The sequence below is a fragment of the Ceratotherium simum genome, chromosome 1, assembly GCF_057802395.1.
Source record: "Ceratotherium simum simum isolate JZ-2026a chromosome 1, ASM5780239v1, whole genome shotgun sequence".
Taxonomy (NCBI): Eukaryota; Metazoa; Chordata; class Mammalia; order Perissodactyla; family Rhinocerotidae; genus Ceratotherium; species Ceratotherium simum.
In genome coordinates this window covers 71,491,767-71,512,713 of record NC_141900.1, presented here as the reverse complement: position 1 = coordinate 71,512,713, position 20,947 = coordinate 71,491,767, and the positions used below count along the sequence as shown (strand labels likewise).

At 37.2% G+C, this 20,947-nt stretch overlaps 1 protein-coding gene across 1 annotated transcript in view; it reads right to left on the bottom strand.

The window, feature by feature from the left end:
• Window positions 1–20,947, bottom strand: part of ZNF277 (zinc finger protein 277) — a 120,518-nt gene that overhangs the window by 15,958 nt on the left and 83,613 nt on the right. Inside the window, exons 5-6 of the mRNA XM_004418812.2 lie at window positions 4,841–4,932; window positions 1,243–1,353 (exon numbers count right to left, since the gene is read on the bottom strand). Coding sequence (XP_004418869.1) covers window positions 1,243–1,353; window positions 4,841–4,932 — 203 coding nt within the window. The remainder of the gene's footprint in view (window positions 1–1,242; window positions 1,354–4,840; window positions 4,933–20,947) is intronic.

Sequence of the window (20,947 nt, the reverse complement as noted above, 5' to 3'; positions counted from 1 at the left end):
TAACTATGTTCTTTTACAGTAAACAATTTATAGATGATAAACTGATTAGGGATATTCATTACTGCACAAATCAGAATTTTGTGCTACCAAATTCTAGCACATTTGGTATTATTTTATAAATTAAGGGTCATCCAATAAAAGAGTGAAGGGATTTGTTTTAACATAGTGTTGATATCAGAATTTGAATTCAGAACTTCTTATAATTGATCTATATCACTTGATACTTCTTCTTCTTTTTTTTTTGGTGAGGAACATTGGCCCTTACCTAACATCTGTTGCCAATCTTCCTCTTTCTGCTTAAAGGAAGATTGTCCCTTAGCTAACTTCTGTGCCAATCTTTCCCCATTTTGTACATGGGACACTGCACAGCATGGCTTAACGAGTGGTGCGTAGGTCTGCACCCAGGATCCGAACCTGCGAACCCTGGACCGCTGAAGCAGTATGTGTGAAATTAACCACTATGCTACCAGGCCATCCCCTAATACTTCTTTTTTAATGTTATTTCTCCAAATGTTGTGGGCTGAGATACCACACTCTTTAGTATTATACTTAAATGAAGAAAACTAGGTTTTGAGAGAAAAAATCTCATGCCCTTTCCTAGAAAGAAAAGTGGACAGATTTTTGAAAGCCATTTTGGTGACCTAGAGAATTTCCCTCCTTATTTCTACAAGTTAAGCTCTAGATACCCAAGGTTGCCAGACTATGACCTTGGGAAAAGTGGAGTGTTATGATATATAAATGTGATTAAATACTGACAGAAGAATGTATATAGTATGTTATGTCCCACACAGAGTTGAATAACATACAACAATTTGGCAATATTTTTACTTTACTAAATATGTAGGAAATTATAATGAAAAGTGAAGGAATTACAAATCCAAAATTAAGAACAGTGGTTTCTGGGGAGATAATAATGAGGAAAGGCACAGAGGGAGATTCAAAGGAATTCATAATGTTCTATTTCTTAGGCTGGATGGTGATTATATTCTTCATATTCTACATAACATACCTTATATGGTATGTACGTCGTTTTGTATATATGACACTTTTATTTGAAAAACACCAAAAGGCAATATGATCTCGACAAAATGAGGATTGTCATATAAAATGTGAGATCCTCCAACACGAGAAATGAGAAAACTCCATTTCTTTAATTATTTCTAACTATTAAATTAATTTTTAAAATTCACAAAGTCCAAGATTAAAATAGCTTCAAGTTGTGTTTCATAAAAAAGTACTTACTTGTCGAGCTTTTTCTGTAATGTACATAGAAATTCATTGCAGTTAACAATGTTGTCTGGCAATCCAATGTTGAAAGCATGTTCTCTGGCCATGTGGTTCAAAAGAACAGATCTAGGAAGAAATTTGAGCAATGTGTATTATTTATAAATTATCTAGGAACAAATCAAGTCAGGAATAGCATCTGCATAACGATAACACTAGATTATAAGTATAAACAAGTGTTAAACATGGAAACACACATTTTGGCTACGAAAGAGTGATACGTTATAAAGTATCTAAGTACACATATAATCATATCAGTTCTTTAAAGGGAGTCCAAGTTTGTTCCACTATCTGTCACTGGACAGGGTTACTCTGCACAGGTGAATTGGGTTTCTGTCCTTTAAACTATTAAATAAACTGTGCTTTGCCTACTTTTTCAATTTATCATGGGGAAGAGGAAGAGACAACTGCCCAAGAGAAATATGACCTGCTATGACCTGGAATCATGGACATTTAGTCAGCTTATCACTGGACAGACCTGGAACCCATAGTTAACACATCTATTTACATGTATGGGTTATGATAACCTGGATACACAAGGACCAGCCTATTGATTAGTTTACGCCGAAAAGGAAAATTTTAATTCATATAACATTTACATAGCAAAAAAGCCTATGTGTAAAATATATTCTATTGGGCCTTTATCACAACTTTAGTTCATAAAATAAAGGTGATAGTTTTTGGAAACTCTTTAGTACACATACCACTGGCAGACTGCATAGTGACACATTATACGGTTTATTTTATCTAGCTTAATTAGACATTTAGCTGGCCTCAAAAGAATTTTTTTTTAGTTTTTTTTCCCCTTTAGAAAGGGAAACAAAGCAACTACTTCTAAGAAAATGTTAAGAGGCTGGGAACCTCTTGTAGTGGGTAGGGTGGGTGAGTAGCAGGGGCTGTGAGGCAGAGGGCTGGAAACTTCCCCCACCCCGAAGGCTGTGTTGGGGCAGGGTACAGTGCCTCTGGATCCAGGGAGGTTCTCCTTCGAGTAGCCTAGCCATAGTTACATCTGCCCAGAACTTCCAGGACAAAGATCCAGACCCTAGGTTGTGCCTGGATGGGGTCATAAATAATAGGTGGCTCAAGGGGTATGCGTGAGTTGGGAGGTTTCTCTCATTTCCAGTCTATGTGGCATCAGGATCTCCTGTCTGTAAGGGTCACAATGAACGTACTCATGGGAGACTAGTTCTGCTCTTGACCTCTCTTGGGCCTAAAGGCCTGGCATCTAGGGTCTATAAGTTAGGAGACGGGAGCTAAGCCAGTGTATTTTTCCTTCTCAAATATTTTTCCCTTTTTACACTGTAGGAATAAAGATTTCCCTGCAAAGTAAACACTGCAGTTGCCTGAGGCAATATCTGTTGGGGTAAACAATAGGCTGGCCAAAAACCTTAAAAGGAAAATCTGGGGAATGAGATGTCCATGGAGGACTTTGAAAAGTTCCAACATACTCCTGGGGATCAAGAAGACCATGCACATGTGCAGGGCTATGTGCATGCCCAGCAAATACCTGAGAAGACCCTGATCTCTCACCTCTGGCTGAGTGTGAGACTCCACCACAAGTAAGAAGTAAAGACTAGGGCAGAGCTATAACCTGATGGAACGTTGAAGGTGTCTCCCAACCCACACACAGGGCCCCTTGAAAAGGGCAGAAAATATACCGGTTCAAGGCATTTAAGGAAATCTCTGTCTTATCATTAGCTGAACACTAAGCTTAACTAAGCAGATAGTTCAGTGGCCGCACACAACCAAGAATACACACTTTAGAGAATTAGTCCAAAAAAGTCACTAAATATACAAACAGCAACAACACAAACCCTGGTTGGGGTTGGGGAGGAATCTGATTCCTAGAGTTACTACAGTATATTATTTAAAATGTTGAGTTTTCAACAAATACCTACAAGACATGCAAAGAAACAAGAAACTATGGCCCATTTGCACGAAAAGAAAGGAGTCAATAGAAATTGTGCCTGAGGAAGCTCAAACATTGGACTTACCAAAGACTTTAAATCACCTAATATGAATATGTTCAAAGAACTACAGGAAACCATGCCTAAAGAATCAAAGGAAAGCAGGAGAATTTTATCTCACCAAAAAGGGAATATTAATAAAAAGACAGAAATTAAAAAATATATATATATACAAATTCTGGAGTTGAAAAGTACAAGAACTAAAATGAAAAATTCACTAGAGGGACTCAAAAGAAAATTTGAGCTGGCAGAAGAATGAACCAATGATCTTCAAGATTAGTCAACTGAGATTTTCCAGTCTGAGGAACAGAATAAAAAAGAATGAGGAAAAATAAACCGAGCCTTAGAGACCATCACGTCTACCAGCATATATATAATAGGATTCTCAAAAGGCGAGGAGAGAGAGAAAGGGGCAGAAAGAACATGTGAAGAAATAATGGCTGAAAACTTCCTAAATTTGATGAAATATATTAAGCCAAACATCTAAGAAGCTCAACAAACTTCAAGTAGAATAAAGCAGAGAGACTCATACCAAGACAAAAACTGCTGAAATCCAAACACAAAGAGAGAATCATGAAAGTAGCATGAGAAAAGTGATTCATCATGCACAAAGGAATCCTTAATAATACTAATACAGACTTCTCATCAAAAATCACAGAAACTAGAAGGCAGTGAGATGACATATTCAAAGTGCTTAAGGAAGAAGACTGTCAACCAAGAATTCTATATCCAAAAAAAAGATTCCTCAGGGGCTGGCCCGGTGGCGTAGTGGTTAAGTGCGCGAACTCCACTTCAGTGGCCCAGGGTTCACAGGTTTGGATCCCAGGCACGGACGACGCACCGCTTGTCAAGCCATGCTGTGGCGGCGTTCCATATAAAGTAGAGGAAGATGGGCACGGATGTTAGCTCAGGGCCAATCTTCCTCAAGAAAAAAGGGGAGGACTGGCATCAGATGTTAGCTAAGGGCCTGTCCTCCTCACACACACACACACACACACACACACACACACACACACACACACAAAAGTACAGGTGTCCTGGGGAACCCCTGAACTTGTGGGTGGTATCTAAAGTGGAGGAGCTCTCGTTGGGAACGAAGCCCTTAAACCTATAGAGTCTGATGCTAACTCAGTGTTAGAAATGAATGACAGTACACCAGCTGGTTTTGGACCAGTTGGGGCTGTTGACAGAATTACCAATCCCTCAGTTTTTTTTCCTTAGATCTTTATCAATTTTAACATTCAAAAGTGAAACACCAAAACCGGTTAAAGGTTTAGAGGTAATGAATTAATATAGAAGGGTGTGTCTGTAGTAGTTTGTTGCACACGGTCTTGCCTGTCAGCCAATTTAAGAAGCCCTATAACATAAAACACAAATCTATTTTTGGCATTTAAAAAATTTATTCCCCTGCTTTGCTTAGAGCAACTATAGTCCATCTTTGATGTTAGGCATACTAAAAAAAATTACTGCTGACATATGAAAGGGTCCTGAGCCAAGCGATAGAACTCAACTTATATAACCATTATGGATGTTTTGATGAGTTTTCAGATGAAAAACAGTAACATTTAAAGACAGGCATAATGGCAAACCTGTTTCCGAGGAATTCCTCATTGCAAAACATACAAATGCCATGAAAACTGTTATCGTTTCGTTCTTGCTGCTGTTGTTCCAGAATTTCTTTCTGTAAAGCAGAAACAGATATATGATATTATCTTTAGTAAATGCACAATTAGCTAATGAAAAACGTCATAATCTGCACGGGAGGAAATTGGGGTAGAAGCACAAAGGAAGCGTATAAACACTGACAATATGGCAAATTTCTCCATTCCTGTCTTTGTACTCAAACAAGTCTATACTGTTAAATGCCTACAGAATACTCCAGTTGGACAGCTATGTAGGAAACTCAAAGTCAACAAGGTCTCACCATCCTTCCCTACCCTGTCCTTCCTCCTGTCTTTATTAGTGGTCTCCCATCCTCACCCTCTTCCAAAACCAAAAATGTGGTGGGATCTTTGACTTGCTCCTTTCTGTAATTCTCAGTTTAGTTTGTAATCAAGTTACGATCAATTTTTCACTTGAACTATCTTTCATATTACTTCTCTCCACCGTTCCCAATGTTATCATCCTGAGTCCAGTTTTTAATCCGTCATTATGGGATTACTATAAGTGAGTCTCCTAGTGGGTCTCTCTGATTTCAATCCTTTTCCCATCACATCCATTCTTTCTTTTGCTGCTGGAAAAACTTTTCTTAAACATTGTTTTCATGCACAATTATCGTGTTCCTTCCCAATTTTAAATATGCTTTAGTAACATCCTGCTCTAATCAGGGTGGTTTTACACATTATTTTTCCTTGAGATCATTTTATTTCTCTTTGCTTTTTCACTTACAAATCTTATCTGTTCTTTAAGATCCAACTTGATTCCCATTTCTATCATGTAGCCATTTCTGGACTATGGTACAACAGTTAAGAGCTCAGACTCTGAAACATTGAGCAGACCTAGATTTGAAACCTCGCTGTCATCTGTACTCGATATTTTATTTAACTTTGTTAATCCCCAGTTTTCTCATTTTTAAGATGAAAATGAAAATATTATCTCACAGCATTGTTTACAGGATTAAATCAGATACTTTATGTAAAGAGTTCAAATTGTGCATGGGTCATTAAATGTTGGATATTATTGTTATCCAGCCAACATCAATTTCCATTGCTTATCACCCATCATCTCTTTGGTAACTATTGCCTACTTTGTCTTCTGAAGGGATACGAAAACTCTTTGAAGTCAAAAGAAAGTCATTATGCTGTTCTTATATTACATCGGCATACTACTCTCCAGCTTCTCTTATAACATGGAGCTCAAAATAGCAACTTCATAAAGTTTATTGCTGATTCTATAAATATTTATAGAAAAGCATAAAAATGAGCTAGTATCTAGAAGCTTAATAAATTCCATGTGGCATTTCTGGAACTGTAGCACCAAACATCTAGAAATGTTAATCCACTGAAGAAATAAAAATTAAGAAGCCACTAAGATAAAAATCAATTCAATAAACTTCCGGTTTCAGCCACGATGGAATAAGGCATTTCACACTTACCCTTCCCCTGTAAACTACTATAAAACAAATTGCTTCATATATTTTATCTGCTTTTAGACATTGGAAAATAGCACAGGGCTCTGACTCTTGAGAGAGAAAAATAATTCATTGCCAGTTGTCTGTTGGGTAGTATTTTCCAAATTGCAACATAGTGAAGTTAAACCCAAATGAAGTGTAGCTATCTCATTGGGTGGGAAAAAAAAAAAGATTGGAGCTCGGGATACTAAAGCGAGTGGAATGTGTGGGACAAAGTACTAGAGAGAAGAGAGCTGTAGATAAGGAGCTCAGGAAACCTGCATTGGGATACTTTTAATCTTTGTCCAAATACTGAGCTGTACGTGTATAGAGCAGGACTCTGTGAGGCCTGACAGAGGAGTTTCCAGGGGCTGTGAAGCTTAATGGAGATTCTAGAAGTTACAGCATTGGAATATGTTGGAGTTCTGACATGCAGAATGAAAAGACCTTGCTTGACACTTCAGGCATTCAGCAAAAAGAAAAAAACACTTTTTAGTTCATTAAGTTTAGGGCTTTATGCTGGTAGCATGTGGATGCATAAAAGCAAAAGAAAATAGAACGGGTAAGGTTGATGTAGCAATTTTAATGACTGCTTTTTAAGTTTAAGTAAACTTTACATAGAAACTGAAATTGACAGTAAAAGTCAAATAAAAGAGGTATTGGAAAAGGAAAACTGAACTTTTACAAACATGCATGGTTTGACTAAAAAAATGAAAACACATTTCAGAGCCCTATATCGACAACCTTGTTAGCAGCAAAAACAAAAACTCAGTAGATAAAGTTCTTGATAAAGATCACTATTACTACCCTGCAGTAAGGCTGAGCACGTACTTTCTCTGCCTGCTCCTGTTGTCAGCCCACATGACCTGTTAGCGCTCATTAAAAATCATCATTCTGGCTCCTATTTCTTTTTTTTTTAAACATTTTTTTTTTAATTTTATTTATTTTTTTCCCCCAAAGCCCCAGTAGATAGTTCTATGTCATAGATACACATCCTTCTAGTTGCTGTACGTGGGACACGGCCTCAGCATGGCCGGAGAAGCGGTGCGTCAGTGCGCGCCCGGGATCCGAACCCGGGCCTCCAGCAGCGGAGCGCGCACTTAACCGCTAAGCCACAGGGCTGGCCCCTGGCTCCTATTTCTTAAGCTTGTGATGATATAACCCAAATCTGGCTAAAGAAAAACCTTACTCAGCTTAACATTTCCTTGGTTTTGACTCAGCACAAACATAAAAGATTTGTGAGTCTAAACCGGATTGATACTAAACCATTTAAGGTTTTCTTTGGCCAAATTTAAATTATCAGTTGACCCTGAATTGCATGACCTGAGTGTAGACACTTGAAGTTGTATAAAAACTGGTTCTTCTTAGGAGAGCCTAATTTACACTTTGGTAAATTAGAGGCAGCATGGAATAGACAGGGCAATAAAGCAAGAAGCTGCTTTACTGGCAAGTAACTAAAACCATGTTGTCCTTCTGTTCGTTTGCTCTGGAGTTCCTCTCGTACGTGATGATGCGGTATTGTGGATTCTCAGCTAGTTTACCTGCGCTACCTACAACCACAATAAGCGAGACAGTGGCTCTGGAGGACCTGTGTCATCCCTGATCTTGCAGGCTCTACACAACTTTAATTTTTACCCAAGTTCATTCTTTCAAGATCTGCCTTTTGTCCATTGCACAAACTCTTTCCCAGACCTTCCTCCAAGCTGAGCTACTTAAACCATTTGTTGTTCCATCTCTGCTTTCTGTTTATTTCATTTGCTTAAGACTCATTTTAAAATCACCATACAGATTTAAAATCACCAGAGCAGAAAGAGCTCTATAATTGGGAAAAATGGACACAGTGACAAGGTAGTTCAGTTTTAGTTGGATTCTCTGCTCCAACTGCTCAGCTCCAACTTGTATTCTTGCCACACCTGACTCTTCTGGTTGCAATAATGTGAATACTCTGCCTATTCCTTCTTGGCTATTTGCCTGTCTCCTCATTAACATTTTCTATTTCTACTAACTACATCTGACCTCTCCAGTAAGATTTCCTTTATGACCAATCCTGCTCAGTACTGGCTTTTTGGAATTTGAGAACTGAAAAGGACCTCATGAAACTATTTACAAACTCCCTATAAAGAAATAGGGTAACTTGTTTAAAGCTACATAGCTACTTGGTGCCAAAGACAGTGATACTTTCAGTATCACTTCTTTTCTTTCAGTATTGCTTCTTTTTTCTCAGAAGGTACCCACTGTATCACGTGTAGTAAACAAACAAGTTCAGAAGCCAGGGGATAGAGACCTGGAGAGACAGAGCAACATAAAAATCTTTCTTACAAAATATCCACACGAAAGCTTCATTACATGAGTCTAATGTGAATTAGCTTCTCAGTATTTGAGGCTTCAGAACACACTAAAATAACAGGACAGATAAGATACACAAATAGAATTCTGCCTTATTCCTGACTTAATCAGAAAAATTGGTATTTTGGATAAGTAGATTTTATAGAGTGCAGGAATTTTAATTTGGTATTTAAAGGGTTAATAGTTTTGCACAAGTTGGTTTCCAAGACATTTCTCATGTTTTCTCTACTTTCTAAACTCAAGATATAACTTAACCTGTTCTGTATGATACAGAATCCTTGCTATGAACAATTACTTCTATATTGTACCGTAATATATATCTCACTTTCGGGATCTCTCTGCCCCTACAAATGACTCTAAACTGTTGGGCTCTTCTCCTTTGATTATATTCTCACTCTTTTATGGCCATCTGTGTTTATCTCTTTTTATTCACTGAAGCTTTTCATCACTGTTAGTGCGTCTACTTCTGTACCCACCAACTGGCTCCCCCATCTACACCTCCATTCCATTTGCTATTTGTTATCCTTTCTTTAGACCTCCTGTTCTTCCCCTTAACCTAGAACAAAACTTTAAGAATTCCTAAAATCCAGCTAAAGAAAAATAGATCATCAAAATTCTATGGATAAAATTATGTTTGGTACCTGAGAAAGAGCAGTTTCCAGTTGTCTTCTTTGGATAGGTTTTGTGGCAGTTATTTTCATCTGATAGGGATACTTTCTCTTATTTCTGGTTTTTCTGCTATTTGGATCTACTGAGGTTACCAGACACCAGATGGATAGGTTATAGATAAGACTTTCTCTGTACGTACATTTTAAAAGTATGTTTACCTGATGCATGCCCAGAGGGACGGAAGTCAAAATTTGATTGTAAATGGACCTTGAAAAAGCAGTCCATGAATATGTAATGACTATATCTGGAAGTGGAACAACCAGAACTGGTACTTGATGAAGCTTTAAGTAACACTAAATAGCTCCCTGTTTTCTACTGAGTAAAATCCACAATCTTTAGAATGACATTCACAATGCTTTGTACCTGATTCTAACTTCGGTTTTTAAAAGCCTTCTCTGGCATTGCTTCCTCATATAAACCCTGTAATAGGGAAAAACAAGAACACTTACTATAATTTATTGGTATATTATTATTCTCAATAGCAGTTCTCAATTCCCTATTATGATTTCTCAAGCCACTCAATGGTCTGGAGTAACTGTTTTCTCTTTTCACCATCCATCTTTGCCTATGGGAGTTCTCCATCCTGATCCTTCAGAACTCAGTTCAAATGTCACGTCTCTGTGGTGAGTAGAAAAAACAGTTGACTGGGATTCAGGAGATCTGTATTCTCGTCCTGTTTTTGTGGCTAACTAGCTCTTAATATGGCCTTGGGCAAGCAATTTCTCTAGAACATAGTTTCTGGTGATCCCTAAATTGCGTCTGAAACATTCTACAGATCATAAAGGTGACTGTCCCTGACCACTTTTGTGCTAGAAGCGATACCTCCTTCTTTTGCCACAGTTTGTAGCATTCCATTGGCATCTATATTGCTCGGTCTTCAAAAAAGCTGTGTCTCAACCATGTCTACTAATAGAACGTGAACTCCTTTATGCCATATGCACACAATTTCTTACAGCAGATTCTTGTTGTTGTTGTTTTTTTTTTTTTTTGAGGAAGACTGGCCCTGAGCTAACATCGTTGCCAATCTTCCTCCTTTTTTCCTTTTTTCTCCCCAAAGCCCCAATAAATAGTTGCAGGTCACAGTTGTACATCCTTCTAGTTGCTCTATGTGGGATGCCGCCTCAGCATGGCTTCATGAGTGGTGAGTAGGTCCGTGCCCAGGATCCAAACCAGCAAACCCCGGGCCACTGAAGTGGAGCATGCGAACTGAACTGCTACACCACCAGGCCGGCCTCCTTACAGTAGATTCTTAATAAATACACAACAACTAAATTTACACCCCAGATACAACAACATACACACTACAAATCCGAATGCTCTTCTGAAAATCAAAAGAGACTTCTCAATGGAGAGGATTTTATAAAACATTTGATTATTCCTTACTGACATAGGATTGGCACTTATTATATGGTTTATATTTCATATATAATATAAAATGGAGAACTTTTCACAGCAATAGTAGTTGACAGGACACTGTTTAAACAAGATAATAGCCTACTGTATATGTAAACCATCCTGAATAAAGGAATTTATTATTGGTTATGATTTTAAAAGTTATCAAGTTTTTTTTTTTAAACTTACAACTGACAGTTTTTAGGAATATACAGAGCTACAAAGAGAATTTTATATTGCTATGGGGTAGAGACTTGGGGAATATGTTTTTACTTTTTTTTCAATTAATCATTTTTACTTTTAATACTGTGTAGACAATTTTTGCAACTATTGAAGGAGTTCAGAACGAGCCTCCCCAAAATGTGCCACTTTGGCATGTAAATTATTTGAGCTGAAGACAATCAAGGTCCAAAAGACTCAGGAAGAGCTTTTCACCTCCCCCTTAACTGCCTAAAAGAACATAGATAGAGGGCCTGACCCAGGAAGAGAGCTATCACCAGAGATAACTACAAAGAGTATGGGCTAGGTGTGGTAACCTGGGGGAAGCTTGGCAGGGCCTATTTGTTCAAATTTCTCTCTGTGCCCCATTGTCTCTGCATAGCAGGATAAACATTTGTTTACCAAGTATTTACTTTTCTCATTTTCCTGTGAATTGTCTTCCTTCCTGTTGAAGCCCCAGACCCCTACCCGCTTCTCCTTAGCTCAGGATGTCATATAAGCCTCAACTGTCTGATTGTCTTGGACTCTCTCATATCTATTTGAGGCTCCTGTATGTACGTAATTAAATTTGATTTTCTCCTGTTAATCTGTCTTATGTCAATTTAATTAATAGATCAGCCAACGGGCCAACCCCATGGCTTAGTGGTTAAGTGCACGTGCTCTGCTGCTGGCGGCCCGGGTTCGGATCCCGGGCACACACCAATGCACTGCTTCTCCGGCCATGCTGAGGCCGCATCCCACATACAGCAACTAGAAGGATGTGCAACTATGACATACAACTATCTACTGGGGCTTTGGGGGAAAAATAAATAAATAAATAAAATTATTAAAAAAAAAAAAAAATAGATCAGCCAAAAGAATAAAGAAGGGTAGAGGAAAAAGTTTTCCTCCCCTACAGCATATATCTTAAAAGCATAACTACGTGTTTGTTACTAAGATGACTTTTTGAGAAAAACAGGAGATACAAGTCAAGATAAGAAAATAAACTAGAATATAATTATTTTTGCTCTATTCTTTAAAAATATTAAGAAATGAAATAATGGCAACATGCTTTCCCTCCTATCCATTCTAATAAAGTCTACACTATGAAGTGCCTGTGCCTTATAAAACAAATAGGAAATTATCCTTATTTCTTAAAATAGGAACACCAAATACATTACATATACTTTTAGTCAAATTTTACTAACAGAGAAATTAAATCATATAAAGATGAAAAAGAAATTATTTTAATTCTTCAACTATTATACCTGTAATAGTTTTTACCCTATTGTAATCAATTCAGTAAATTAAGAAGAGGGTTCTTTACTTGTTGAAATTGGTCTTGCTGACATAGTTATGTCACGATGTGCCAAATGAATTAGTAAACCTGGAAGCTATTCAAGTCAGGTAACTCTGTCACTGTCTCTTTTATTTTCTCACAAATTTTTTATTATGAAAAATTTCACAAACAAAAAATTTGAAAGACTAGTACAATGAACATTCCTATACCCAATATCTCCATTCAATAACTGTCACCATTTTGCCAAAGTTTCTCTCTCTCTCTCTCTATACACACACACAATATACACATATATATTTATGCACCTTTTGTTTGCTGAACCATTTGAAAATAAGTTGCAGACATAATGACACTTCATTCCTAAATACTTCAGCATCTCTCTCCTAAGGACATTCTCCTACATACAACCACAATACCATTATCATCACACCTAAGAAAATCAACAATAATTTCAAAATAGCACATAACACCCAGACAATATCTAAATTTCTTCAATCATCCCAAGAACGTCTTCTAACGTTCTTCTCTTCCCCAGCTCCCACCAAGGCCATCCTAGGTTCATACATTTCATTTGGGTGTTGGGTGCACTGCCTCTAAATCTTTTTCTTCTTTTTTTAAATGATTTTTTCATCCAATTCCCCCACCCTCTAAATCTTAAACCACAAAATAACTCAACTTGGGCTTTGATGTATGGAAAAGGGAAAATTTTCCAAACTCAATAACGGTCTTCTAAAGTATATGGATGAGTAGTAGAAAAACCTTGTTACTCTTACTATTTCTATGTAATCAACTCAAAATGCATCCCACCAGATAATTAGCTTGCTGAGGGCAGAACTGCTTTATTCACCTTTGTAGTCCCCACTGTGCTTCACCAACAGGAGTATGCAATAACTGTTGACTGGAGGTGCTCTGTTTCCTATCATCTCTACACATCCTCAAATCCCTTGAATGGTTAGGAGGAGTCTAGATAGAAGAAAGCCACATCATCACTATGCCCCCACACCCTTATTCCCATTGCCGTTAACTTGCTATGATGTGAGAAAACAAAACAACTTGAATGACTTGGTGCTTCCTTCTTCTGTATCACATATGCTGACAGCTGCTGATCAGGCATTAGTGAGGAAAAAACTGAGTGGAAGCCACTTGGGCAATCAAGAAATATATTTTTTCTTTCTTCTTTCCTTCTGTCCTTCTTCCTTCTCTCCCTCCTTCCTTCTTTCCTTCCTTCCTTTGTCAAGCTTGGTATCTGATAGCATTAGTTGTAGCATATGTTTGAAGTCACTTATGAACCAAAAAATTTAATATTAGGAGATAATCCATGGAAAGCATCACAAAGATGTGCAAATCAAAGCCCACCAGCTTTATGGTTTTATTTTTCTAAAAAATCTCATGCTGGGTAGATATACTAGATTTTATTCATGGATTTATAGAATAGAGGGATGAAAAGAATGTCACAGATGTTACATGTTTGAACTTCTCAAAGCAGCCAATGAAATCAGACAAAATTTTCATTACAAAATAGGCTTGGATAAAAACCATAGTTGTATGAATACAAGATCAGCTTATGTATTAAGCAAAGAGTCATAATAACAAGCTGTGTGTTTGTGTAATTGGTTTAAAATGTCAAGTATGGTAGCAAAGGGGTCAGTGCATAGTCTTTCATCTTTATTCATAAGCTGAAAGCAAAAGAAACATTAATGAAACAGCAGATATGGCAGATGGCACTCAACATAGTCATAGAGGACTTAAAAAATATAGGTACAAAATGAAAATGTGAGTTAGGTTGACAATTATAAAAATCAGCCAATTTAGGAAAAAGTAATTTAGAAAATGTCAATTTAGGTAAGTATTTGTATACAGGACAGCAAAAACTGATGCTTAGAACAACAAATCCAATGGAAATAGCTTGCATTAACATAAGAAAGCAGAACTAAAGCAGATGTTATTAATTATAGATATCAAAAACATTTTACAGATACTGACATATTAGATTCACAATAGAGTCTCCTGGCTGAATGGCTGTATGAGTGGCTATGGGAGAAAACAGCACCCTCCTAAGGTTCCCAACCTAGCCCAAAGGCAGTAGCATGGCAGAACCTGCTAGGAATTCTCAGTCTAGGAACGCTCCTCCAATAGAACACAGCAAATCGCCCTACTAAAGTTAGAGCAGTGGTCCAAAGGCTCCTCAGGAAGGCAGCAGAATCTCCTATCCTCTTGCTTTCTATTTCCAGAACCATGGATTATCTCTGAGGTATTTGGGATTATTTCTTTACACCTCTATCTTGTTCTAATAAGTGTTTCAAGCTGCTACTTGTAGCATACAATGTAGCATAAACATGAGAGTAAAAAAAGAAACAAAAAATAGAGTACGATGGGCACATAAATTGAAGATAAAAAATAAAAATAAGAAATATCCATGTACACGTATGCATACACACACACACACACACACACCCAAATTTAAAGGTGGACCCCAAATTTGGCTATCAGCTTTCTTAGAAAAGGGAAACAAATCAGACAGGGGCTTGTATAAAAGAGAATTTGGCTGGCTTTGTCCCCTGTTACTGGGAGGTAACTGCTAAACCCTTGGAATTTTCTGAGTGACTAGAGTGTCTTTACTATTCACTATGGCCCCTTGACCCCACCTGATAGTTTACGCTGATGAGATAACTCTGGATGGGGGCTGCCATGCCCAAAAGACCAACCACGTGATTAGTGGGTTAGGGCTTTGAGCCACATGATATCAGCCTGATCTCAGAAAGGGGAGGGGAACAGGAGACTGAGTTCAGCCATGTGGCCAATAAGTCAAACAATCACGCTTAATGAAGTTTCAGTAAAAACTCTGGACATGAAAGCTTGGGTAAGCTTTCCTGGTTGGCAATACTCTGTGTATTGTCATACATTGATGTGCCAAGATGGCAGCATGTCCCTAGGGATGATGGAAACTTTGTGTTTAGGACTCTTCCAACCTCACCCTATGTATCTCTCTGTTTGGCTGGTTCTGATATGCACCTATTTCTATAATGAAGCTGTAATCATGAGTATAGTGTTTTGCTGAGTTCTGTGAGTTGTTATAACAAATCAATGAACCTCAGCGGGTAGTTAGAACCCCTGAATTTGTAGCCAGCTGGTCAGAAGTGAAGACAGCCTGGGGATCCCCCAACTTGCAACTCGTGTTTGAAGCGAGGACAGTCTTGTGAAGTTTGGTCTAACTCTGGGGAGCTAGAAGTCACTAACAATAAGTATACTATGTGATATAATGGGCAATATACTTAGAATAAATAGACCAAACAACACGGTCTGTTTTTCATATTGATCCTCAAAATAACCTGACTCTCATGTCAAATCACATTCCAAAACTCAGTGAAAGCAATGCAGAGAGGTGGGGTAAGGGTTGTCATGATACAATACAGATACCTTCTCCCTCCTGATTGGAGGTTGAAAGTTTACGACTATCTAGAAAAATTATGAACTTCCTCAAACAATTTTCCCTGAACATGGTTTTTATAAATACTAGTTGGTAATAATCTTGACTTTGTCCTTCCTGTCAAGTACCTGGAATGATGCTTTTCTAAGTTCTCACTTAGATGTACAGCCACAGGCCTTAGAAGGTCATCAGGAGACATCTGGGTTGACACTCTCTTATAAAAACTGCATAGTCCTAAACATGAACTGGAGCTTGCATGGAAAGTCATTTAATTCTTTATCAAAAATGACTCAAGAGAATAGCCACACACTAGACAAAAGAGTCCCCTAAAAAAATCAGTTTTAATCCCCACCCTACCCTCCCAACACCAATTACTGGCCTCCAAAGTTGAACTTCATTTATCATGGTTATAATTTTTCACATGGATTAAATTTTAAGTAAAGTGTCACCAGAAGCCTAGCCCTGATTTGGTGGGTGGGTGGTTGTCAGAACCTTATCCACAGAACACCTGGCAATGAGTGACATAATTGGCTGGCATATCCTCCAAAGACAAACTTCTGCCAAAACGCATACCAAGGTAACTAAATGTAGCAATTTACTGACACAGTTATCACCGATAACTCAGTTAAAAGGGTAAAGATTAGACACCAAACAATAATAGATTTTAGAATTTACTTATGACAGCTAGTCAGTAGGGTCAATTGTCTCTTCAAGCTATACCTCATTTAGTAGACAAATACATATGTGTGTGTGTCTTTTCAAACTCTATGAAAGGAGGAAAAGCATCTGTTTTAACCAAAAGTGGCACTTAATCACTAAGATATTAATTAAAATATAGAGAGGGAGGAGGAGTTTCACTCAGCTTAGGATGAAGAAAGCCACAGAGAATATCCTTATAATGAGAAAAAGCTGGATTAAAAAAAAATCATAACTTATTTCGAATCCAAAAAGCTTAAGTCATAAGGCAAATTGAATTCCAAAATGTGATAAGCCTCTCTGAGGAGAGGCAGGACACATAAACTATTTTATCTTTGGCAGAGCATGGGAGGAAAAAGCAAGTAGAAGAAAATAGCTGACATTTTAAAGAATTCTTAAAGGCTAAGTCCCAGGGAGCCCTAGACACAAAGGGGTACAGCTCTTTTCCCCGGGTTTCCTCCAAGTTCTCAGGAGAGTAGGGCGAAGAAATATGAACAAGAGCCCTTCGATGGTGAACAGGCACAAATCCCTGCTTGCTTCCTGGGACCATTCTTTAGCATACAAAGCAAAAGCTATAAGCTACTGGGGGAAGGGCTCAAATCCTGCACTGACACAAAGCAGAGGTCTGTCATTGCTGGGGGAGGGAGCAGGAATGCTGAGAAATAAAATAATATTATTCCTGAGCTCTTTCTGAGTGTACAATAGTGTTCTGTGGTATAAGAGCTGGATGTAAAGACAGGCCTGGAAGACCCCAACTTGCAGTTTGTCAATCAAGTTCTGCAATGCATTTTTCTCAGAACATTCAAGAAAGTTATTGGGATGTATTTTAATGTTAAAGAATCTAAATATTAAAAAAATGAATATCTAAGATACTTAAAATTTATGGAAATGAAGATTTGTCTTTTTAAAAGATGGGAACAGTTTGGCGACAACCTGATGGAATGACAGCAGGCAAAGAAGACAGATCAAGGAGACCTGCATCACCACCCCTTGGCCATTCTGCTCCCCTAATATGTCCAGGGACCAGTAAAGGTCCACAGTGTATTTACTTTTTGCTTACATGCTAGGATTATAAAAGATCCTCTCAAGAAAAGGGATAAAAACATGAGTATTCAGGAATCTTAGAAGAGGAAAAACCTTGAAGAAGAATCAATCCTAGAACTGAGGATTTTCTTAAGTTTTCAGTCATCAATAAAAGTTCAGGGTAAAAAATGAAACAGTGGATTGTCAACAAAATGGAGGCTTAAAAGAAAAGTAATAAAAATCAAAATTTTCATTAGTTACATGCAGAAAAAGGTCTGTGCTGTTGATAAAAATGTACTAATGTACAAAGTACTAGCTTTCTTTTGAAGTGACTTGTTTATAGTACCAGAACCCAGACTGCACACCAAATGGCAAAATCCCTAATGCATATGGAATGCTGAGCCTTTTCTCTTAAAGAGTGTGAACATCCACAGCTTGTAAGTACAGCACTGGAAAATCTGGACTGGCATTCCTTTGAGGAACCGACATCTAGGCACGAAGAATGGTACATCAGCTACCACTGGTGATAAAAAACAAAGCAACCAAAGAAGTTTGTTTGCTGTCCACTTCCTGTTCTCTGTCCCCCCACCACCCAAAGGAGTAAATGAATTGAAAATCACATATAGAAGGTTTTACGTTTGTTTGTTTGTTGGTGAAAAGAGGAGACCTGGACACTCCAACTGGCTAAAACAAATGCCATTTATTCAGCAAAAATTGCCCAAAGGTTAACTAAGGGTTTGGTTTTACACTGGGCACTGCAACCTATGACTTCTTTTTGGTCATAATCTTGAATTCAGAATAGGCTTAAATCTTTCCCACCCACTGAGAGAAGACTTTTCAGTAAATTAACCAGTTAATATAAGTTTTGAGTGTCTACGTTGTGGCTGATAGCTAAAGTTAATCCTCCACAGAAGGCAATTTTTCCTAACTCAATTCAGTCAATCATTTGAATTACTCTAAATGTCTTTATCTTCCAAAAGCATTTCTAAGGCATTCATTTGCCTATAGCACCACTCTAGAAGCTCACCTCAGATATTACCTTGCCCAAAAACTCTTCCCTTCCCCTTCAGAAAAGCCAGGCGATTTGAAGAGCATTCCAAGTAGAGCAAATAGCAAGTGCGAATAGCAAGGGATGCTGGAAAGAGCTTGGTGAGTCTGAGGAACACAGACATGGCCCAAATGCCTAGACACAGTGAGCAAAGAAGAGAGTGGGTGAGACAGAGAGGCACTATATCCTCTGAGATCTTGGTAAGGAATCTGGATTTTTATTCTAAATAAATTTGAAAGTATTGAAGACTTTTAATTACTAGAGTTATATGAATTGAATGAGTGAACCTTACATAAATTATTGAAATGGGTCTTCAAATTGTTTCAGACTCAGGCAGGATAAAAAATAACACCATCTCCTCTTGTTCTTTCTGCCATTTCTTATATCTTCTGACAGTAAGCATGGTATTTTCATTTTAACCTCACTCAGAGTTATGGTGATAGCTTATTTTTTTCTATCATATCCTTAATTTATCTGATGTAACACTCAATATGAGGAAATTAAAGTACAAAAAGTTCACTAAATTTCCACTAATTTAAGGATTAAGGGACAAGTTTGATTAACAAAGTAAAATGGAAACAAATACATTTTGCGTACAGATACTGATGTACAGTTTCAATCGCTTTCACAACAGAATCTGTCTGCAACTTAGAAGCCCTCTGAACCAGGGATCAAGTAAAAAGCTACTTTTTCCCCAAAGAATTCTCTTTTAAGTGTCAAAAATGCTAGGTAGCCCTGAGAAAGACTAACCTGCTTGTCAGAATCTAACGACTTGAGCATTTGAGTTTATGTTAGCAATATACTCATACAATATACTTAAACAAAAACACACCTCTGCATGCAGAGGCAGGAATAACTGTATTAAAACAGGGATTGTCAATGACACAGTACAGTTTCTCAAAATAAATGAATAAAATCCACTGTTCTCAGCATTTCATTAGATGACGGAAAGTTAACTTTGTGACAATATCAAGGATCTTAACAAATGAGAAAACACATGTCAATGACTAAAGAAAGACAGTAAAACAAAAAAGCCAGAGAGAAATTTCTTAACTGAATGATGATATACTCCCCCAAATCCATGAGATTTGATCTGACTAATATTTCACCTTCTTGAAAGACATCAGTACCTCCCACCCTTTCTGAAACTGCAAAGATAAAGGCAATAACCATCTGCTCGCTACATAGGATAGAAAGAGAGTATTTTTCTTCTACTTTGAGTATTACTGAGGTGGCTTTTAAAAAATAAGGAAGAGACAAAATAGAACATCTTAAAAAAATTAACTAGTAGAGAAAAAAATTACATAAATTTAACCATTTACATGGAATAGATCATCACAATGAAAAAAAGAAAAGTAGAAGCACAGAACAAAAAAAATGTAAGAGTTAAACACATGAGAACTACAAAAGCCTAATTTCTATTTGTATTAAAGATATAAGGGAATTTAGCCTAGGCAAGAAGAGGAGGACTTTTAAAAACTGAAAGATGGCTATGGGAGATTGCCCTTTTTTACACTAACGTACCCACTTTTTATACTAAAGGAGAGAGAGCTAACACCATGGCATGGATCAGCACAGTATTACCTGCCTGAGGAAGTATTTTCCTGGATAAACTCAAGGTCAGGTATAGCCCTATATTTCTCTAAAGATAGAGGAAACTCTGAAAACACACTATCTTCAAGTTTTAAAATAAAATATAAGAAGCTTAGGCCCAAAGAAATAAGAAATTCCTATCTACCACTGACCTAAGATAATAAGTAAGAAATTAGATTTCCCTAAAAAAAATTCTTAGCAATGGAAACAAATACTATTATTTATTTATATATGTATTTATGTCCTTTTCATCCATTTTTATTAATTCTAACAAATGTCAACTTAGAAAATATCACATTTGCTTACAGAAGAAAGATCAAATTTGATAAAGGATCTTGGTACAATTGGAAAAAGAATGGTGTCTGGAGTTGGAAAATAAGAGTTTGAGTTGCTTCCCTTCTTATTTAATACAATATATAACCACAGCCTTGAGAACATTATCTCCTAATATCTTCAATCTTGTTTTGCAATCTAAACAGAAATAATGATATTGCCTTAGTGACCACACAGAGCCAATGTATATAAAAAATGCCATGTAAATTTTAAGTTCATGTTGAAGGAGTTCAAAGCGGTAACCTTTAGGATTCAATTTAGTATTGTTTCAGACTGGGTTTACACTCATTTTCTAAATGAAAACATTAATTAATCTGAAGGTTAAAATCACTCAATGGTCATTCTAGCTAACTTGATCTTTGTTGCACTGTTAATAATAATGTTACATTCCATGGGAAATATCATTTTGTATATGGGAACATTACTCTAGATGCAACTGGAGAACTTATGCTAGGAATTATGCAAGAACGTAAGTTGACTTTTTACTTCAAAGTCACTGATATAAAATAATTTGATCCTTTACTTAAAAGTCTCTAAAGCTATAAAGAAAAGTAGGAAGAGG